We start from the raw sequence: 24,069 nt of genomic DNA on the forward strand, positions 1-24,069 counted from the left end.
TATATATATATATATATATATATATATATATATATATAGCGTATTTGTCATATTCATTTAGAACAAACAATCTGTTAATATATCAAACATAAATATACTACCTAAGATGTGACACTTTTGACAGGTTTTTAGCCCTAAACTCATGCTTAAAACTGAACATTTAGAAGTGTCTTTTTTTTTCCTCTCTCTCTCTTTTCATTTTGTGACAGCAAATCTCCATTTACATTTATAAACACAGTTGTTTAGCTTTGAAAACCTGTCAAATAGAAATTTAGGCCTAATTTAGTCAAATAAGAATATACTGTATTTTGGTGTAAATTATTCAACTCAATTCACTTATAAAGTGGCAGTGCATGTTGGGGGAAAAAAGTTCATCAAATTCCATTACTAAAATTGTGTTTTGGAATAATTTACTTGAAGTTGTTTTATGTTTGTCTTGAGCTAGGTTGAGGGCATGATTTTGCTTTTGGCCCCCACGTCTTATTATGTGATCCATTTTTCTTCCATTTTTTTTTTTTTTCCATTTTTCAGTGCAATTCTCATCCCGCAGTTTTCAAGCTATTTCAATATGTCTTATATCAAAATGTTCAGCTCGTTCAGGAGAAGGGTGCTATGACTTTTAGCTTTTTTAAATATTTAGCCTTTTCTGCCATTTTTCGTTCTCAGAGAAAATTAATTGAGCTCATTTTACATCCTTCAATTCTTTAGATCTGTTTACAACCTTATACTGCTCCTTTCACATTTTGTTCTGGTTCAGCTTCTTTTAGCTTCCTTGAGCAAATTTAAACACTTTTCAGCTAATTTCAGCTGTGCTTTTTTTTTTCAGCTGTTTTGTGCTCTTTCAGATTCTTTCTGCAAACTACAACATTTTTGTACTTTTTCAAACTTCCTTCTGCTAATTTCAGCTTGTTGTGCTCCTTTCAGCTTATTGCTGCAAGTTTCAGCTTTTTCTGCTATTTCAGCTGCTATTTAGCAGCACAACAGTTTAGTGGTTAGCACTGTTGCCTCACAGCAAGAAGGCCCAGGGTTCAATCCCTGATTGGACCTGTGGTCTTTCTGTGTGAAGTTTGCATGTTCTTCTCGTGCTTGCATGGGTGTTCTCCGGCTGCTCCAGTTTCCTCCCACAGACCAAAAACCTGCATCTGAGACTGCCTTCAGGTCCAGGCCTCCCTTGCAAAAGAGATCTGTGATCTCAGTGGGATTTGCTTGGTTAAATAAAGGTTAATAATAATACAAATTTAGCTGTTTTTATGCTAATGTATGCATTTTCAGCTAATTCCACATTTTTTTGTACTCATTTAAACGTTTTCAACCTAATTCAGGAAAAACATGCTCTCTCCACTTTGTTCTGGTAATTTAAGCTTCTGTTTGCTTTTAAGCTATTTTTCAGCAGCATTTTTTTTTTTTTGCTAATTTCAGCTTTTTCAGATAATTTCCACTTTTTTTGTGCTAATTTCTACTTCTTTCAGCTTAATTGGACACACATGTCTGCTTTCTTATGCTAATTTAAGCTTGTTCTACCTTTTCAGCTGCTTTTTAGCATTTTTAGCTAATTTCATCTGTTTTCGGATAAATTCAAGTTTTTGTGGTAATTTCTGCTACTTTCAGCCCAATAAACTTATTTCTGCTAATTTCAGCTTGTTGTGCTCCTTTCAGCTTATTACTGCAAGTTTCAGCTTTTTCTGCTATTCCAGCTACTATTTAGCTCTTTTTATGCTAATGTATGCATTTTCAGCTAATTCCATGTTTTGTACTCATTTAAACGTTTTCTCTCATTTATGCTTCTTTCAGCTTAATTGTACAAACATGTCTGCTTTCTTATGCTAATTTAAGCTTGTTCTACCTTTTCAGCTGCTTTTCAACATTTTTAGCTAATCTGTTTTCAGATACATTCAAGTTTTTTGTTGTAATTTCTGCTACTTTCAGCCCAATAAACTTCTTTCGCTATATTCAGCTTGTTATGCTCCTTTCAGCGTATTTTGGCTAGTTTCAGATTTTTCTGCTCTTTCAGCTACTTTTTAGCAATTTTGTGCTAAATTTAGCTTTTTCAGCTAGTTCCACATTTTATGAGCTCATTTCAGCTCATTCCACTTTCTTCTGTTAGGTTCAGCTTCTTTCTCTGCCTTTTCAGCTATTTTTGCTCATTTCAGCTTTTTTTGTCAATTTTTATAATTTTTGTGTTCATTTCTGCTTATTTAAACCTAACTCAGCAAATATTTGTTCTTTCTGCTTTCTTCTGCTAACTTGGGCTTGTTCTTCCATTTCAACTACATTTCACCATGTTTTTAGCTAATTTCATCTGTTGTTCAGCAAGTTCTTCAGCAATAAGCATTCACACTGAATTTTCACAGGAAATGCAATTTCTGTAGTTTTGTTTTTGCTTTAGAGTAATATCTAATCATGACATCCAGGACACAAAATTGTTTAATGCTTTAAAAGTTGTAAGATATTACAGTTTGGGCACAGGCATTCCCAGGAGCATTTTAAAGTTCTCACAAAAAGCATTTTTTCCAAATGATTTTCTCATTAGTCATTCATAATATTCCAAGCTGTTTGTGCATTATTGATACTGGAAAGGGTCACAGGCTTTAGGCAAGGACATTGCTGTCCCATCAGAGTAGCAGCAGGATGCAAAGTCCTGCCCACGCACTTACCTGCTCCATGCTGACCACACCACCTGTCCTCCGATTACACACTCACACTTTTTTCAGCGGCTTGTTTGTTTTCCAAACATCCCCATATGGTGCTCCACGGCCGACAGGATTATCCCACACTTAGCCTTTCAGTGAAGTGAAAAGCTGTGCTCGCCTTACATACATCTAACTTGCTGTGATGGTGCCTCACACAAAATGCTAATTAGGGACACAGCAGAAACAGCAGTCGCAGAGTTAATCAGTGTATGAATAAACATGAACAGGAACCTTGTTGCATAAACAGGAGCCATTGACTGATGCAGATACATATTCAACAGAACCAGCGATTTGCTTTTTACTAACAATCACTCTATCATGTATAATGTGACACACACAATTTGACCTGGTTACTCTAGTTCGCAACAGGCAGTGTGCAGATACAGTTGTCTGTGCAGTGTTGGGTGTGAAATGTGTATAGAAAGGTCATGTCTTTACATAGTGGTGTCAGGTAGATGAGCATTTAGCAAATCTGAAAACAGCTTTCGTCCTGACCTCTTCTTGTTGAATGTAATGTATTCAGGTTTTCTTGATATTTAAATTATTCAGACAAGAATGAAGTTTGTTTTTATGACAGCATATAACAAAAATTGTAGGTGTGAAAAGAAAAAACAGTTACTTTCTTAAGTGGAAAAACAACTTTTCTGTCTTGGCCAAATAAAAAGTTGCCAAATAAAACATCAAAGTTAGATCTTACTGAACAAATATTTTAGAACCACTTTTAGGAAATTGAATTGCAATTAAATTAATTTGATTATATAAACTTTAAATTTGAATTAAACCATCCATCTATTAGCTTTACCCCTTCTTCCTTTTCGGGTCGCAGGGGTCACTGGTGCCCATGTCGAGCCATCACTGTGCGAGACATGGGGGACATCCTGGACAGGTCTCCAGTCCATCACAGGGACACAGAGAGACAAACGAGACAAACAACCATTCACTCTCTCACTCACACCTAGGGACAATTTAGAGTTACCAATCAGACTAACATGCATGTTTTTGGTCTGTGGGAGGAAACTGGAGTACCTGGAGACAACCCACGCATGCACAGACAGAACATGCTAACTCCACCCAGAAAGGCCCCCGAGCCAGGATTTGATTACGGTCTACCTGCTCACGAGGTTTGAGAGGTGGCAGCTCTACCAACTACGCCACCGTGCTGCCCTGAATTTAACCAGGTTTTGTTTTTTTTTGTGTTAAATTTATTTCTTGTATAATCCTGAGATGATTTGTATTGTACGTTGTTGCTAAATTAACAAGCATCGCAGCACTGAGTTCATCTGGACGGTTTCTTTTTGTGCAGAGACGTTTCGTCCTTCATCCAAGGGACTTCTTCAATCTGAGGAGACACCAAACAAACAGATTTCCACAAACGGCATACTCCAAGAAATCAGTTTGTTTATCTCCAATCTGTCTCCTCAGGTTGAAGAAGTCCTTTGGATGAAGGATGAAACGTCTCAGCAAAAAAAAGGAAACCATCCAAATGACCTGACTGAACATTGTTGGATTTTTACCTGGATTATTGAGCAGCATTGACAATAATTTTAACTATTTTCTCACAATAAAACTGAAAAGTAAGTTTTAGTATGTTTTTTTTTTATTATTATTATTTTAGAAAATTCCATGTATATTTTAGACTTTGTCAATACCTTGTCAAAAAATAAGTAAAGATTTTGAAGTTAAACTTTCTGAAACAATCTTAATCTCTTCAGTAAGTAAGCTGCAAATAATAACTGCCTTTTTATTATTGTGCTTAAATTAATTCTCGTGTTTATTTAACCACGTAACTAACATGCAATCTTGGTCATCAGTGAGCGTTATTGTCATGGAATAATGTGTTGGGTAAGCTGCAGCTTCAGTGCTGGTCAGCTCATTACAGTATGTTAATTTATTACAGCATAAACACCATCATTAGTGTGAAACCCTGACCGGTCAGTCAAACGATGAGATGTGTCAATGACTCAACAGCAAACAGTCTACCTCACATCTATTGATAATTAACTGACAACTTGTTGGTCTACAGCTTATCAGTGACTGATAAACGCTAATGAGGGAAACGTTAGTTCTTTTCTTTGGAGTCAGTGGATTAGGTGATCAGACTTTGTCAGTCGTGCGCTCGTCCAAATATTTAATCACTGCTACTTCTAATGTGTTTCTGCTCCATCAGGACCAGCCTTCCATGTGATATTTCCTCAGAGGTGGAAAAAAAAGAAGTTGAAAGGACTGAGAGCTATTTTGTGGATGTGTCTATTTTAACTCTACCTGCGGGTCAAACAAATGAGGGGAGTCAAAAATCAAATGGAAGTAAAAGATGAGGTTTGTCTTTTAGCTGTCTTCAAGCCTGCAGGGGATGCAGAAAGGGAGATGAGACGAGAAGTGAAGAGGGATCCCTCTGAGTCATCCATGGAGATTTCCTCCCTTCTCTCTTCCTCCTCCTCCTACTACAATCTATAACACTCCCACACGGCTTGCTTTTCCTTTTTGTTGCTGTTACCGTCTGTTTTTTTTTTCCTTCATTTTTTTATTCTGACTTTGATGTCATTCAGAAAAAACACTTTTGTCATTTCCTTCATTTTTTTCTGAAACTTGACACATCTTCAGATTTTCTGTCTCTTTCTTCTCCTCCAACACTGTCTCTGTGGAATACTGATGTGGCAGGGACTGCACCACTCCCTCACCCTCTTCTAAGCAAAGGAGGTCCTGTGAAGATGAGCACACAGAAATCACTAGTACAAGTTTGACTCAGCGCACTGTGACTAACCCCCTCCCTTGTTATTTATTAGCTCTGTACATGATTGAGTCTTGTGTCTACTCTGGAGTCCACTTGCCCTTTTCCATATGTGCCCTTTGCTTAAGTGCTTGTCACATCCGTTCCTTTTGCCACCATCCTCGGTCATCCTTTTCATTAAACTTGAATTCTTCACCCAGACTGACCTTGTCATTTTCAATCCTAATAACTTGTTTAGACGTAAATTACTCAATCTGCATGTTAGCTAGAGTCATTTCTTCTCCCAGCATCACCCTCTCTTGACCAGGCTGCACTGCTGTAAATCTGTAAGTGGCATACAGTCTTCTCTGCCTTGTGCCTTGGGGGTGGGGGTGGGGGGTCTCTATTTGTGTGCTCCTTGCTTTGTAAAGTTGCAGTGCTGCTCTCACTATTACACTGAATTGAACTTAGGTTTAATAAAAACTGGAGGGATCCAAATCTAATAGCTGTACTCTGCTTATTGGAATGCACTCACTCACCTTCACACACAGATTTAAATCACCACCACCACCACCACACACATATACTCTGCTGTGAAGGCTGAAATATGTTCTTACACTGTATTCAAAAATTACATACTCAGCATTGCCCCCCCCCCCCCACACACACACACACACACACATTAGTATCAATGATTTATGTTGTGCAAGCAGATCCTATCAGTATTGTTACATTATGTTATTGTTTTTAATGAAGAACAGAGGATTGTGGGAACTCACCCAGAAGTGATAGGCCTCATTTGTAAAACGGACTCATGGGGGATTTTTCATCTTGAACAGAAAATGATGCCACAGTGCTTATAAAAAAAAATCTTACTTTGTATCTCCCCTCTAGGAAAAAGTTTACACTAAAAGTTAGTGATATTCCTGATTCTGTATGTTGAGATATTTATTTACAGGTCTCTCTTGTAAATGATACTGCCTGTCTCAATGAGAATACCTGTCTAAATAAAAGTAATTACATAAAATTAATTACATGAAAAGCAGTTCAGTGTTTACAAATTTTTACTTGGCATGAGATGTTTTTATTTCTGCATTTTTTTTCTCTCTCTTAGATGTCCCTTCAGAGCATCTTTTTTTTATATATATTTAAAATGTCTCTGTTGTGCAGGAAACACATTTCCAAGCATCGGTTCAGCTTTGTTTGTCTGATCACGCTTTGGATCAGAAAATGATGTCGCCTAGGTTTAACCTTTTCTGCCATTATCATTCCCAAGTTGTTGTTGTCTTCTCAAATGTTTTTCCCTAATGGTTAGTTTTTGATTAAATCTTTATTTGTGCCATCTGTAAACATAAAAATGATCCAAAGTCAGTTTAAATCCCTGTGTCCAAAGTACGTCTTAGCTCATTTAACCTTGAAAAAGCCTCCATTTAACCTTTAAAATCACTCAAATTTTGTTTTTGCTTTTGTTAATCCCACTTCCCAACATCAGTGATTTACTGTATTGTGAGACTGTGAAAAAGTTGTGTAGTTGAGCACCGCTCATAAAGTGAACAGCAGGGAGCAGCAACACAATGTTGACAAAAAATGTAAAAGTTTCATCAGAAAGCTTCTGGTCAATTTAACAAGGTCGGGGAAAACTATCAACAGTTTGAAAATGTTCTCAGTGCGTCTACTGATTGCTGTCATCGCTTAAAATAGATTATTTTATTTAATATAAACTCATAATGTAGTAGAATATGTCTGCAGAAAATGGGTTGTCAGACAATTTCAATAAGGTTTTTGGCAAATAGAAACTAGTGAAAGAGTTCCACTTTATTTTATTTAGCAATAAAAAATATTGGACAAACTATTCAATAATATGTTGAAATACTAATGGTTATAAATCTCGTCACAGTGCTGTTGTTTCTAAAAGACTAAATGCCATCAGCTGTTTTCAGCCCACATGCATTTTTATTGTTTGTTTGCAGACAAATAAAGGAGTTTAATGGATCAGCTATTGTTGGGAAATAATAAGTTGTGCAGGTTTTGTAAAGTCTGCTACTCCTCCTCATCAGCTGTCTTATCCACAGACAGTTACCCATAAAAGTGTGTGTGTGTGTGTGTGTGTCTGAGTGTGGATGTAGGTTGTGTTGTTTGCTCTATGTGGTGTAAGTGGAATCAAAAGCTATGGGAGAAAGAAAACTAAATGAATGACTCAGCTTAAAGCACTGGAACAAAGTAATGCAATGAATAAAATGAGCTCCTGCTCTCGTCAGACACATGCGAACAGAAATGCGCACTCATACAGGGGTGCATTGAAGCATGCAGGCAGGGCGTGTGAAGAGTATAAATAGCTCTGCATCCTCACTGATGCTATTTTTAAACCTGGAGTCGTGACTGACTGAACCAAGGGCAACACACACACACTAAGAGCAACACTGTACTGGAGGTCTCAGCAGACTGCTGACTTCTTGATATGTTACGAAGGAGTCACTGTCTGCTAGAACATTTCTGTATTTTCAGCTTGTGTCTGTCTTTAGTTTATTGTAATCTCTTTTTGGCAGTGCCAAATTCAAAGCCTTGTTCAGTCATGTTTTTCTGCTTGGTATCGTTTTCTGAAAAGTTCAGTGATGTTGCCTTTCTTTTGGATCGTAACTTACAATTTGCTTGTTTTGTTTCTAATAATAGCCCACTGAGATGTTAATCAGCCAACTGGGTGAACATGCTGTCAGTCTGAACACAAAATCATGTTTTATTTGCTATAATGTAACAAATCAAGTGCTCCTCCCACACAAGATCATGTCTTTTGTTTTTATAATTTGTTTATTAGGAGAAAATGGGAGGTAATTGTTAAGAATGAAGGCTCTGCATTTACGGGTGGTACTGCAGGTGTTAGAGTTGTCACCTCACAGCAAGAAGGTTGCAGGTTTGCTTCTGGGTCTTTCTGTGCGGAGTTTCCATGTTCTCCTCGTTCATGCACAGGTTTTGTCCTGATACATGGGTTTCCTCCCACTGACTAAAAAACCTGCATGTTAAAGATCATTGGTAACTCTAAATTGTTACTCGGTGTGAGCGAGCATATCACTGGTTGTTTGACTCTGTGATGGTCTTGCAACCTGTCCAGGGTGTACCCCGCCTACTGTCCAGCTGGAGATTGGCTCAGTTTCCTCATGACCCAGAGGGGAAAGTGGATAAGGGATGAACGGACAGAAAGAGCGCTACGTAAAAATAGGATTTGCTTATGGTGGATGAAGATCAAAAATGATCTTAAAACACTCAAGATTTTTTTTTATTTTGCTAGAAAGGCATCCCAGAAGAATGGGTTTTCTCTGTGATGTTTTGCTAAAACTTTTCCCTATTTTTACATTTAGCTACTTTATAGCAGCTTGATGAGGCTATTGTCTTGATCATTGCCAGTTTTTAACTTGAAAGTCTGTTTCAACGTTTGTTGGGGTATTGGCTTTCTGTAATGTGAGTCACAGTTCACACACAGTTTGATGCCTGTGGCTGACATTGAACAGAATGTATCAACATTTTACACTGTGTCCAACTGTTTAGCCATCTGACACATCATCAGTTAATAAAAATTATTTGGATCTAATTGCATGTGCATGCGTCACAGAGCGTTCACATGTTTCACTGGTGATGATGTGTGCTTGAGATCATGGACCGTTCTCAGCCCAGTGTAGATTCTCATTTTACAGAACGGGTGTGTTTGGAAAATCCTTTTTGAAATGTACTCGTTCTTTTCTATCATTGATACCTACAAAGGTTTTACACTCTCAAATTGACTTTTTTCTTTTGGAAAATTATATATATATATTATGTTTTCCTCTTTGCTGGGTGTTGGAAAGAGGTTTCATTTAATGTTGAAAATACTTAAATGTTATACTTCTTAATGTTTGCAGAATATATTAATTTGATTTGGCCACTTTTTATCTTTCTGCTACCTTTGGGATGAATCTGTTTTTGTTTAAAACATCATGCTACCAATTTCCCTTTATTAGTGGTTACTTGATTTGTTGCATGACATATGCTTTTGGAGCTAATATAAAAAAGACTGTCACGACTTGTAATAAATATAACTTTAAAATAAGATATTTTCAAATAACATATGGCTTACTGGTCAAAAAGACTTGAGTCATCTTTCATTTCTTTATATTTCATAAATTATTTTATCGCTTCATTTATTTATTATTTCACAAAATCACGTGTGTAATATTGTGTTTGACTTTGTGTGTGAAACCGTGCCAGTTTTTTCAATCTTCTTCAGCTGTGGGGTTGATTCAGGCTCATTGAGGCTGACTGTGCTGTAAAAGCTCTTGTCCAACTGAGGTGTTAACTGGCATAAATAATAAACTGTAATTTAGCTGGAATTGATTGAAAGCCATTCATTAAATGCAGAACACTTTTATTATTTAATCAATTCACCTGAACATGGCATACAGCAATGAAATTACACTTGTTTTGGCATTTTGGGGAGTTTGACCATTGCCTGAACATATGATCTCATGAGTGCCAACTACAGCTGTGGCCTGCCACATGACACTATGCCAAGTAGTGTTTGTGAATATGAGCACAGCACACATATTGTACATCATCCTGCTCAGATCTGCTCTGCTGGAGTTGAATCATGTTGGTTGTGTGACCTTTGAACTTGCATCTGACTTACAAGAACAAATGTCACACCCATGCTGGCAAGCAACAAAGCAGGATGGCAGGAAGTACTTACTCCTGCTTGGTTGTGTTTTTTTCTACGTGGATACATTTTGTGCAGTATTAAAGTCAACATACATGGTGTTGTATTTGTACCAAATATAAATAAGCAATAATTTGTGTAGATATTACTATGTATCTTGTAAAAACAAACCAAAAAACACTTTGAATGGTGTTTATGTGTGTTAGAAAGCTGTTGCAAATTTGCTTGCATACTTTTTTCCACTATTTTAGATTTAATAGTGTCCAGCAGGTGATAGTTTGGAAATTGAATGTTCTTATATCATCAAGGAAGACTTCAGGTTATCAACAGCTTAAGAGCGCTTATTTGTGGGTTTAGAAATACTCCGTGGGTAGTGACATCTGTGCTGGCAGGTGTTAGTGTCAGGGAACAAGAATAAATTAGAACTGGGGGATGTGTGGAAGTGAATGATCTAAACAAGACTAGCCCTTAAAAATCAATCAGAACATTCACCTTTTCTTTCTTTCTTGCCCATGAGGAACAGGGAGCACTGGGATCGTGTCTACTGTTAGAACCCCACTACACTATAGACAAGTCAGTCTGATGCAGAGGGGGACCAAGGGAGTGAATGAAAAATCATTAAAAACACAGAGGAGACTGGAGATAAACAGCTTGTGTATCAAACAGACAGATGAGGAATAGTTTAGCCATGGAAATTTATGAAGTCCTCTTATGATACAAATAAAGTTGCTAAGTGCTAAACTGAAATGAGAGAAGGGGTCAGTTCAAGAATGTTTTTTAACCTTTTTATTATTGGAAGTCAATAAGAGCCACTAGATTTTCTTTTGCAAGCATCTGTATGTCCGGCCAAGAAAGAAGTTATGACTTGGTTTATCTGGGTATGCAATTAAAAATCAACATTTATCAAAATAATAAGCATACACAGCAAATTCCAAGTATTTTGCAGTAGTGATACTGTTTTGCAGCATCAAAGTAAACTGGTGTCAAATGTTAAAAATAGCAAAAAGCCCAAAATGTTGCAATATCATGTAGCCCTTTGCATGTTAGCCATCAGTTAGTTAATAGGTTTACGGCATGCATAGGATTAAAAACAACAGGCCATAAAAACAGTAGTATTCCTGTTTTGTGAGCATTGTTGTAAACCTAATTATCCCAGTGGTTTGAATTTGACTCATCACACAATGCTCCATTTGGCTAGTGAACAGGATGTAGATGATTCTGAATTTTAGGGGGTGTCTGATGTAGGCCCACGTGGCTTTAAAATGATGTATTTTAGAAAAATGCCAAAGAATATTGTGAATGAAGGGCCTTTGAACGTTTATAGTCATGCCTTGTCAGATGAGGTCCAGCTGGCCGTCTCTCATTGAGCCTCAGGTTACATCATCATGACATGTCCCTGTGCCAGAGTGGAATATAGTTGGAGGAAGTAGAGTACATCATTTAGCTGGCTGTCTGGCGGCTGCAACATCGTACTGGCGTATCCTAGCAACCAGTGTGGAAGAAGGGCTCACTCAGGCAAAGCCTCAGTTCCAGCTGGTGATCTCTGAGGAGTCTGTGTGTGTGTGTACGGGTGTGTCTGTTAGCTTGCTGGGATAATAGATGAGTGCTGTAGAAATTAGCGTGCTGGCTCAGCCCTGCAGGGAAGATCAATATCAACTATACATTCATCTCTAATTATCACGGCGGAAGTTAGAAGGGAGCCTTCTTTCTCTTTCCCACCCTCTTGCTCTGTTTCACCATCTTTCTTTCATAAATCCCCACACTTTCACGCTCAAGTCTGCTTGTCTTTCCATTTATTTTTATTTATTTATTTTTTTACTTTTGAAAACACAGACGTGTTTATATGGCACGTGTTTTTTTCCCCTTTCGATATGTTTCCGCTGTAAAATTTGTAGAGCTGTGAAATAAAAATATTGCCTTGTTTGTTGTTCCCTTTCCCATTGTGCACTTTCAAAAATTTTAGCTATAAACTCAGAAAATGCTGAATTTTTCTCTGCTTTTGGGTGATCCACCATCACGCTGCTGTTTCTCCGTCATCACAGTAAAGACATGGCAGTTTGTTATGGTAATGTGACCTAAACCAACTCTTCTTTCTCTTTTTGACAGTGCTAAGTATAGGTGAAGGAGGTTTCTGGGAAGGCACGGTCAAAGGGAGGACGGGCTGGTTCCCTGCAGACTGCGTGGAAGAAGTTCAGATGAGACAGTTTGACCCAAGGCTTGGTAAGACTTCTGGACGTTTATTCACACACAGCTTAAAAAGACATGGTCCATCAAACTTGGAGCTTATGACATTTTGTACCAGTGCTTGTTAAGAAGAGTTTACCTCTTGTTGTAAGTCTATAGTTGTGACGTTTTCATGTAGGTTTCTTTCCTTTTTCTCCAGATGTTAAAAGGGTAACCTAAAATAAAACAGCACTGATATATTTTTAATAGTTTTAGTTTTCCATCTTTTCAATAAACCACATGTGGCAGCAGAGTAGCTCTGCAACAAACATCACTAACAGTCTAAAAATACAAACACTGATTTCAAGATAAAGGCAAGAAGCGAGAGATTTATTAATAACAAAAGTGCAAAGACAACCTCAGAAATCTTGAACAAATCAGTTTCAAATCACTTGAACATGAAAACTACATTGACATATTAAGTTGTATCTTTATGTAAATTATTTATCAATTTATACGTCAGTTAGACCTTTCATCTCTGTTTTCCTCCTCTTTTCAGTCTTGCTCATAAAAATAATGCAAACACAAGTAACCAAAACATGTCTGTTATTTTTTTTATTTGATTTAGATATATTTTAAAAAGTTGTTTGCTATGTATGTATGAAAACAAACATTTTATTTTATTTTGAAATGTGCACACAGTTTTAAATGCAACAAGTTTGCATTGACAGCTCAGCCTTTGCTATTTTATAGGCAAAATAATCCATTTTCTGATTTTTTTTTCTATAGTAGCTGAGATATATTATTACAGGTTTTTTATGTCCCATAAAATTAATATTTTCCAATCTGATTCAAAAATGGCTCTTTCATTTCTAAATTCTGTTTTAAAGGGGTTTCTTGAGAATACTTGTTTTTATAAATGTTTTACCTTAAAATGTTGCAGAAGCCAGTGAAGCTCAATAAACATTTCTCCTCTTCATCAACCTGATTTAATACATAAAGTACTACTGTGCTGCTACAGCAACAAACAAACAAAAAAAAAAAAATAGCTCCACTCCTTTCAATGACAGCTGTGTCTTCTCACATACAAATATATTAGATATAACACCACCAAGCTACCATTCAGAGCCAACAAATATGAGCCAGTACCTGCTCTTTGTTTGTCGTACTGCCTAAAATACACACGTGCCAATCAACAAGGATGATGCAGCAGTGTGAAACTGGTCTAAAACTGAAAACAACAAAAACATGTCTCTTTTTCTTTACTTGAGCTTTTAAGTAAATATATATAGAAACGATTTATATTCATTTCAATTATCTGTTTAATTATGTAGTTTTTGTTTCAAAAACCAAAGTTTTAAGTTTTAAAAATGCAAAAAGAAAATAAAAAAGTTTAACATTTTAAGTGACTTTTTAATTGAATGTTTGTTTTCTATCCTAAATTATGTGGCTTCGTCACAATATTCCAACTACTATACTCAGCGTTTTTATGTTAAAATACATGTTGTTTGCCAATAAAAATGTTTTCACAAATGCATAACATTTGACATTAAATACCAACATTGAAAAGTCCACTAATCACTTTCTTCCTGCTTCATTTGTTGACATTTGCCTTCCATGCTGTCCTGTTTCCACTGGGCTTTTAGGGGCACTTCATTAAAACCTAATTCAATGCAGGTACACCAGAAAGATTGGTTAGTTTAACAAAAGTTAAGAACATGTGGACAATTAGGGAACATTTTTCATAGGATTCACCAGCAAACAACCACTTGTCCCCATGATAGAAGTTTTCTACATTAAAAAAAGTTGCATTTTTTTGTGACTGTAAACTTAAGGGTAAGGTGATACTCCATCCTGATATTTTATCTCCAGCAATCATTGTACAAGAGGCAGGGTACTGTATAGCCAAGTTATGTCAAAAGTCAATGATCCTGCAATATAATTTAAAAGTCAAATCCTAAAAACTATCAGTAAACGTTTTTTGTAGTACAGTTTTTGTTCTAATAGGTAAAAAATAACCTGTCATAACCACAAAGTTTAGATTAGGCGTATAACATTTACAGATTTTTTTTTTTTTATCTTGTTACAACATAAATACTTGTGCCATTTCTTCCATGGCATTCCTTTCTTTGATTCACACTAAAACTTAATTTTAAAAATACTAAGCAAAAGTTTAGTGAGACTGTAGCTATGAGACATTACAAACATTCTTCAGTCACTAAAAGTTTGCATAAAATATTTGTTTATAATTTTGGTCTGAAAAGCAGAGGACAAAATGCATTTTTGTGTTTTTATTTTAGGATATTTTATGGTTGCTTTTGTTTTTGATGTTTAATCCTTGAAGTGAAGGATGCCACAGTTGCACATATCTGGAGAAATACTCTGATATTTGTAAAGACTAATGTTGCTTTGAACCATCTCTTTAAAAGATAATTGCTGCTGCACTAAGGTTTGATGCTGTCTACATTAAGCATGTACACAGAAAGAGCTTAACTAAGAATAACAACACTAAAAAAAAAAAAACATTCAGGCACTGATGATGATCCCTACCATCTGTGAAATACTCTTTCCTACCATGATAACCAGATAATTCATGCTATGGTAGCAGAAATTATTGTAAACATTGTAACTTTTGTAAACAATTGGGGATAAATCAGATTCATGTGGCCATATTCCAGCTTAAACAGTAATTTTACTAACAGATGGCACATTTTGTTTGGTGTGGTTTCAAGGGCAACAATGCGTGTGGCACTAAACTCCACAGAGCATCATAAAGAAACATCATGGAAACCATCTGGCCATCTCGTGGGATTGTAGCACTGCAGCACATACATATATTTGAAAAAGGACAAGGACATGTTTTTGTCATAAATATCCTCCTTGTTTCTTATTTGTCAGATGCCTCCGTTGGCATATTTCTGAGGCAGCTGAGTCCTTTTCCTAGTTCGAAACATTGTTGAGGGATTGAGGTTACCTGAAACTAGGTGTAAAGAGATGAGAACAGCTGGAATATCTAAAGACCCAATTTAAATGCATTGTGAGGAAAAAAATAGGGAAAGGTAGGAAAGAAAGGGCCAGATAGCCAGGGAGACAAATGGTGTAGTATACTCTAAGAGACAGCAGAGTAGAGATGGTGAGGCATGTCTTTGAGGAAGAGAGGGAAGAAAGGAGAGAGGAAGGACAGGATGGGGGTTTGATACTGATGTTCAACTCAATCATAAATCCTGAAAACTTGAACTCTCATATATCGTTTTTTTGTTTGTTTAAAAAGTGCTCCAACTGTCCTTATCCATCCTCCCAGACACCGTTTTTTTTTCTTGCATTTATGTGAATTATAATTTAAACCACATTATATATTATTGAATAAAATACATCCTTCTTAAATACATATTTTGTAATAATCTAAATAATTAATTCAAACTAATCTCATCCTGATATTTATCAGGAGAGATGCAACATTAGTGCATCACAGGATTACACAAAAACATTTTCACTGGGACACACACACACAGAGAGTTGTTTATCTGGAGTCAGCCATTGAGACGTTACTGACAGTGAGGGCAATGTGTCTCAGCGTAGTGAAGCAGGAAAGACGGCATGCTCCACAATTAGGTAACCCAAATACTATTAAGTGTTCACTCTCGTTCCCACTGTCTCTCAGTTTCTCTCCACCACTGCACATCATCATGAGCCATGACTCTGAAAGTGGTATCTCTTTATCTGTCCCTGCCTCCGTCTCTTCTCTGCCAGGTTTGAAAGAGCAGTGATGAAAAATTGCGGGGGAGTGGGAGGGCAGAATAAAAGTAGTTTCAGTCAGAGGGACAGAAAATGAAAAAGACAGTGAACGGAAGCAGGTGGCCATGTGAAAGAGGCAGTTTAAACTATCTCTGATTCTTCTGGCTCTTATCTGTCACCGCTCTGCTCCTCTCTCCCTCAGCACAGCCAGAGCTGCCCACAACCAGCAGTTCATCTTCAGCCAATGCTTGGGGACAGAGAAGGAGGGGTGATGGGACACAAGGGCAAATTGTAGCAGCTAAAGACAAAAAAAAAATAAAGCGACGTGCAACAAAGACAACACGAGCAACTGATAACAAAAAGAAGGGCAAACAACAGAGAGTATTGATTGATTCCATTAAGGCTGCAATGAGTGATGGTAAAGTGCTGATATGTGGCTGTGGGGAGTGATGTGTCCGCATTTTAATGATAAACCATTTGATGTTTAAAGTTAATAAACAATAACACGGAGACAAGAAGAAGAACGTTTAATAGTCACACAAAAATGAAGCTGAATATTTTCTCCCACTTTGCTCAGTCTCTGTCACATGTGCACACAGCACACATGCTGCTGGCCTCTTTCTTGGGGCTAATAGTCGATGTTTACTCGCAGCAACAGAGGGGATAATGATGTGACTATTAACTGCTCTTCCTTATCTAATGATGCAAACAAATTGTCATGCCAGTCATTTTCTGCAGTGTCACTGTTAATCTCTTTTTTACAATCTGTTGGGATGTTTCAGCCCTCCAGCGGGAAAACCATGACCCTTGTTTGTTTTCTAGTTTAAAAAAAACCCACAGTAATACAAATAACCTGCCCTGCGTCATTTCCAAAGCCCTTTTTTGGAGGGTGTCCTGCAGTGTTGAATGTTCTCAAAGAGCATTGCAACCTCTCACAGCATTATTAAATTCATTGTTTTATCTAAAGGAAAAGCAACACTTTTCCAAACATTTTTTAATGGGCACTTTGTTAAAAAAAGTGCAAATATGTATTTATGTTCAGGCTTATTCTCTTGCTCTTTCTTCATAATGGCACAATTGAATGACTCACAGCTGCCTGAATCAGCCCAGTCAGATCCAGCCTGAGCTATTTTTAGCCTGCCCATTAAGAAGTTTTGGAGTGTGTCTGCACTCCCTCAGAATGCTTAAGCATGAATGTTGCAGCAGCAGCCGGCACAGACATGAACAGGGTCTTTTAAAGGGGAGGGTAGCAAAGAGAGATGAGCAGTGAGAGGGAGATGGTGCAGCGGATTGCAGACGGATCATACAAAAGGTCAACTGGTCACAACTGTGTTCCTATTAAGATTTTTCCTTTTGTAGCTTTCACATGTCCAAGATGCAGACGCAGTAGGTATTTCTCATATAGGGGTTTATTTGAACAGTAATACAAAAAGAAAATGCTGAAAATACTGATACCGAATGCTATTACATGTTTATTGCACAATTACACCTTCAGTTTACCATAGTAGTATTTACTTTAATGAACTGGTGTTTCTTTTTTGTAGTATTGTACTTTATTACAAGACTTCTTGGATATGTTTGGACGGTTTGTGCAACAAACGGGACACTTTATGGAAATAGTCACATTCAGCAATCTGAAAAGTGGATATTCTTAGCCTTATTCTCAGCTAATTTTCTACCATGCAATCTATATTGAGGGAAATGATTTAACAAGTAAAATGATATGACTGGCACACACTGGGGGTCTCACCAATTTGTATGTACCTACTCCTCTACATTAAACACTGCTGCTTTCTTCAGCTGTTTGTTTAATCATGATTGACAAGGGCTCACTGAATGTCAGGGATTTTGATCCCAGTTTTACCAGGAAAATATCTTTAGTTAAAAAAATGTTTGTTTTGCTGTGGTGGACCGACACATGAGCATGAACGTTGAGGCCATTTGGCAGGTGTTCAGTAGTGTTATTGCATCCTGCATTTTATACAGAGGAGTTGTGGGCACAGCAAGATGAAAGACTGAAAATGTTTTCAAAATGGCAGTTTCATGGGAAAGACCCCCCATCACCACCCATTGCATCACATGTGTGGAAGAGAAGCCTGCAGGTTTGGTGAAGGACCTTGTGAACACTGCTGATCTGTGCCAGTCTCTGTTTTGCATCTTCACATCTGAGTATTAGTGGCCTGGCCTCAAAACCCAAAAATAAATTTTAAAATCCACATTTCAGTGAGTTCTGACTACATGAAGAGTGATGTAGAAGACAGGCAGCATGTCAGTCTGGATCTGGAGAAAACAATGACAAGGAGGACAAAAGTGCAATTTCATATTTTGTGTCCTCTCCAATCTATGAGTGTTTAACTTTTGCCAGAGTTACAGACTTCCAGTTTTTTGCTGGAACGACTTCTACAGAGCACAATTTATCCTCTCTGAAGATGGGAGGCATTGTGCCAGAGGATTTTTTTTTTTTTTGTAGCTATTCCCTTGGATGTTTTTGTTCAGAAAGAAAAAAGGATTAGATTGATGTGTCACACACTGAGATTAAATTCAGTCTTCAAATCCGAAACATAACTCAGATTGCTGACAGACAATTATATTTTTGATTTGTCCAAGCAGACAAATTTGCATGATACTTTGTGCATGATTTTGGCTGCTGAGTCTGTGGGATTCTCAACTTTGGGTGTCCTTCTTGTGGCTGGATGTAAGACACCATCTCACTTGTATGGTGATATGTTTAACCTCTTGTCTGGCACGCAGCTTATGCGTGTTCTCAGTTTGTTGAACAGCAAATCTAACATACTCTCATGGGAGAATCCACTGTACCGTGAGTAGAATTTCAACATCACACACTTTAGGATGCCCCCTTTCACTTGGAAAAAGGTAGATATCAGTGGATTGTGCAGAAGTGCACAGAGTCATTAAAAATGAAGACTTTACAATATGTGGTGGCTGCACTAATGCGCCTAAAAAGAAAGTGCATTTGAAGGGGTTCTTTCTGCTGAGCCCAGCAGTGTCGTTACTGAGCTTATTGTGATTTGCTCATCATGTTACAGGCGCTCGCTGGGCTGTCTTGTCCTGTTGTTGGCACTGACAGCAGCAGCAAAAGAAAACGTAACAATATATCTGTGTTATGAGCTCAATCTCATTTTGGGGACCTTGTGTTCTGCCAGCAGCTTCTCAGCTCAAGAAAGTGCATGTTTTATTGGCACTTGAATCACAAACGGTGAACTAAATATGTTTTGTTGAAAAGACACCAAAATAACCTCTTAACACCAAGTCTAAAATTTGTCTAAATTTGGTCAAAAAGGGAAAAAAAGCACGTTGATGAAATATCAAAGTTCATGCTCAATAATCCAGATTTTAAAAAATCCAACAAAGTTAAGGCAGGTCCTCTGGACGGTTTCTTTTTGTTGAAACATTTCGTCTTACATCCAGAAGACTTCATCAGTCCGAGGAGCCATAACAAACTCAGTCCCATAGGTAGTGCACTCACATAGTGGGCCAACCAGGTTGATGGTGATAAGATGGTTTCTTGAGCACGTTCTCTCCTCCGTCAACTCCTCTGAGGCAGCCAAGGCTGCTTTGATGAAATGTTCAAAATAAACTCAGATTGCCAGAACATTTCATACCTGATTAAGCTAAACAGACAGTTTTTACACCAAACCACCACACTTTTAATTTGCTAAGTGAAAAGTTTAATGTAACATCTTTTATTTTTATATTCCTAACTTTTGATACATTATTGCAAAGTTTTACATTTATTGGTCTGGCTCACTTAAAAAAAAAAAAACATTATTTTTCAGAATAGAGCATATACAGTTGTATTAAATAAAGTGAGACCAGGTTTGAGCCAGACCAAGAGGCTTACCTCAATTCTGTCAAATGTAAACTTTATAATTCATTATAAATATGATTTTCATTACCTGCTAAGGGTAGAATTGCCACTGAGCAATAAAAATTTGAACCAATTAAATTGAGAATTTAAACCTTATCTATTTAATGCAATTAATAAAAATTCACAACATAGGGGCGCAGCATCCCAGTGGGCAGTGCCAGGGTCTTGTAACCTTGAGGCTACAGGCATCTGGCATAAAAGCAAATGCCAAATTGTTCATGCAGTCACTTTGGCAATGTCTGCAGAAGAGAGTAGCTGAAAGAAAAATAACAATGAAAATTTACAAAAGCAGTTGTGGGAAAATAAAGAACATTTTGCAACATTTTGAATACCAACAAAGTCCATGCTCAATAATCCAGGTATGCAATCCAACATTTTTCAGTCAAGTCATCTGGACCAACCAGTTTGACACGACTGTCAACAAGGAAGAGGGCTGGCAATGGAGGACGGGGTGTGCCAAAGAGACCATCTTAGCACCAACATAACTGGTTTGTTCCACTTTGGAGTAAGCTGTTGGGGGAAGAATCAGTTTTGTGTTGTGTTTCCTTGACTGATGAAGCCTTCTGGATCGAAGGTGAAATGTTTCAGCACAATAAAAGAAACTGTCCAGATGACCTGACTGAAAAATGTTGGATTTTGAATACCAGCTTCAAATTAACCCTGTAAAACAACTGCTCTGTTCCTTTATCTTCAGTGAAATGTTTATTTTTTCTGAGGTGTGAACAAGTCATGTTGCATAGATAGTTGTAATCGTCAGCTGCAGGTGACTGTCAGTCAAATGATCTGTACATGGAGTATGGTTTGCTGCTCTTTCCCTGGATCTGTAAATCATGGTGTAAATCATGGTTAAAAAATAAAGTCTCATTGCTTTCAGGTTGCACTCCAAAGCTCCTGGTGTCTGAGCCAGCTCTGTCCGTATTTATGTGCTTAGTCTGATGTGCTGATTTAATCCCTAAAAACATGTTTGTATATTTGTCGCTCAGTTGAAGGGACTGTGGAGTTTTGTGGGCCTGTAAATACATTCCATTCAATATTTTGGACATCCATAGACCCTGTTTAAAGATGTTTTGTTACGAATAGTGCAGCTGCTAGTTGAACATTTAATGGAATGGTCATGACATCATTCTGACACGCTCAGTAGTTATTGTATGCTCCTAACTGCCTTCTACATACCAATCAGATGATTCATCTATTGTGAAGCATTAGTGCTTAGTCATACGTGGAAGGCTCTATTTTATGGTAAGATTTTTCCTCAAATTGTCAGCTAATCACAGACTTATTTGTTGAGTTAGAATATTACCATACCATACCATACCAATTTATTTATATAGCACTTAAAACAGCAACAAGGCCAACCAAAGTGCTGTACAAAAGAACCAAACATGCACAGCAGACAGGAAAACATAAAATAGAAATACAGATACAAATAGCAGCAGAAGCTAACTAAAATGGCCAACAGAGTAGAGAACAGACCGGACCAAAACAAATCACACCGTGTTAAAGGCAAGCGAATAGAAGTGGGTCTTCAAGCGAGACTTAAAGACTGAGAGTGTGGGAGCCTGCCGGACACTCAGTGGCAACTAATTCCACAGTCGTGGACCTGCAACAGAGAAAGCCCTGTCACCTCTGAGCTTACGACGGGTTTCTGGGACTGAGAGAAGCATCTGGTCTGCTGACCTCAGAGAGCGCGGTGGGACATATGGCTGCAGAAGATCAGTGAGATAGGATGGGGCGGAACTGTTCAGTGATTTAAAAACATACATGAGAATTTTGAAATGGATCCGAAGGTGAATGGGTAGCCAGTGCAGGGAGGCCAAAACTGGCGTGATGTGCTCTCTATAGCCTGTACCAGTTAAAAATCGGGCTGCAGCATTTTGGACCAGCTGTAGACGAGCAATGGAGGACTGACTGATTCCAAACAGAAATTAATTGCAGTAATCAAGCCTAGCTGTTATGAAGGCGTGGATCACTGTCTCGAGGTTCTTTTTGTTGAGAATAGGCTTCAGCTTAGACAGCCGTCTCAGCTGAAAAAAACAGGATTTGACCATCATGTTTACGTGACTGTTGAGTTTTAAGGACGGGTCCATTATCACCCCCAGATTAGTCACCTTTTGTTTCTCTAGCGGGGCTAGAGAGAATAGGTCAATGTCATAGTTCATGAGTGAGCCACTGGGATGGAACAGCATGACTTCAGTCTTCTTCTCATTGAAGCTTAAGAAGTTTAAAGCCATCCAGTCCCGGATGTCAGCCAGGCAGTCAAGAAGAGGCTGAATAGAGCGTGTGCCTCTGTGCCTCAGGGGGAAGTAAATTTGGCAATCATCGGCATAGAAATGAAAGGGTATGTCGTGTTTGCGGAAGATAGCACCTAGTGGCAGCAGGTATAAAGAAAAGAGAAGGGGACCGAGGATGGACCCCTGCGGTACCCCCCACTGGAGTGCGGTCGATGCCGAACTAAAATCTTTGATATTGACACAGAAGGTTCTGTCAGAGAGGTAGGACCCAAACCATTTAAGGGCTGACCCTGTGATGCCCACCCACTGCTCCAGTCTAGAAATGAGGATATTGTGGTCGATGGTGTCAAAAGCAGATGTAAGGTCCAATAGGACAAGCAGCACAGAATCACCTGCGTCTGTGGATATGAAAATGTCATTAAAAACCTTCAGTAGAGCAGTTTCAGTGCTATGGAGAGATTTGAAGCCAGATTGGAATAACTCAAGGATAGCGTGATCCCCCAAAAACTGTTTCAACTGAGACTCGACAATTTTTTCCAGTAGTTTAGAGGTGAATGGGAGTCTGGAGACAGGCCGGAAGTTGGACATGACTGAGGGGTCAAGGTTAGGTTTTTTCAGGAGGGGCTGGACAGCAGCATGTTTAAAAGTCTTTGGCACCACACCTGAGGATAAACTGCTATTCAGAATAGCGAGGATAAAAGGACCCAGGGTAGGAAAAACTTCCTTTAGTAGTCGAGGGGGGACCACATCAAAGGGGGAACCAGATGGCTTCATGCTGCACATTACCTGCTCCAGAGAGGACAGAGAGATGGGCTCAAAGTGGTCAAACACAGCCACACACTGAGATGGGATGGACAGATCATGAGCTGGTGGAGAAATGAGTGCCCGGGTGTTTGCCACTTTTTCTAAAAAGAAATGGAGGAAGTTCTCACACAGCTCAGTTGAGGCTTCCAGAGGTGAAGGCTCACTGAGGTGTAGAACTGAGTTCAGGGTGGAGAAAAGAACTCGGGGGTTGTGGGAGTTGGAGACAATTAAATCAGAAAAGAATTTACATTTGGCAGCTTTAACGGTTTTCTGATAGTGACGCCAACTCTCCCTTAACATTTGAAGACACCTGGAGCCTGTCCTTCCTCCACCTTCGTTCAGCTCTGCGACACTGCCGCCTAACGGCTCGCGTGACGTCATTCAGCCAAGGCTCTGATTTAAGTTTCATTTTTCTGGTTTTAAGAGGAGCAACACGGTCCAGAACATTTAAACAGGCAGAGTTGAACTGAGAGGTTAGCTCCTCAGTGGTAAGAGACACTGGGAACTGTTCGATCCTCTCAGAATTAAAACCTTCATTAAAACGAGCAGCAGTGAAACGGTTAATGGAACGCGTACGTGCAGGAACGCGCGTCTTAGCAGTATGACAAGGGGGGGTGAAGTCAAACAATACAGGCATGTGATCTGAAAAAACATTGTCACCGATTTTCAAATTAGAAACAGAGACATCGCGTGTTAAAACGAGGTCCAGCGTGTGACCGTGTTCTTGGGTGGGGCCGCTCACCTGCTGAGCTAAGCCAAAAGAGTCCAATAAATCTAAAAAGTCCTTCACTAAGGGCTTCTCCTGACAACACACATGCAAATTAAAGTCACCAATAAGCAAAAAGTGAGTGTATCTCTGTGTGATATCAGCCAAAAAGTCAGAGAATTCATTTATGAAGTCCTTAGAACGAGGTGGGCGGTAGATGAGCGCACACAAGACCGGAGGAGAGTGTCCAAGTTCAAAGGCGCTCAGCTCGAAGCTGGCGCGGGACACCGGGATGGACAACTGTTTACACGCAAAGTTTGCTTTAAAAACTGTTAATAATCCCCCCCCGCGCCGACCTGATGGCCGCGGGGCATTGAAACATACACAGTCCGGAGGAAGTAGTTCCACCAAGGTGCTGGACTCACCATCAGAAATCCAAGATTCTGTGACGAACAGAAAATCC

General features: G+C 38.5%; 1 protein-coding gene across 1 annotated transcript in view; it reads left to right on the top strand.

Annotated features, from left to right (window-relative positions):
- shank3a (SH3 and multiple ankyrin repeat domains 3a) overlaps positions 1-24,069 on the top strand; it is a 159,180-nt gene that overhangs the window by 95,746 nt on the left and 39,365 nt on the right. The window contains exon 13 of the mRNA XM_037683201.1: positions 12,185-12,298. Within this exon, the coding sequence (XP_037539129.1) occupies positions 12,185-12,298 (114 nt within the window). The remainder of the gene's footprint in view (positions 1-12,184; positions 12,299-24,069) is intronic.

Source organism: Nematolebias whitei, chromosome 10, assembly GCF_014905685.2.
Source record: "Nematolebias whitei isolate Nwh7 chromosome 10, NemWhi1, whole genome shotgun sequence".
Classification (NCBI taxonomy): Eukaryota; Metazoa; Chordata; class Actinopteri; order Cyprinodontiformes; family Rivulidae; genus Nematolebias; species Nematolebias whitei.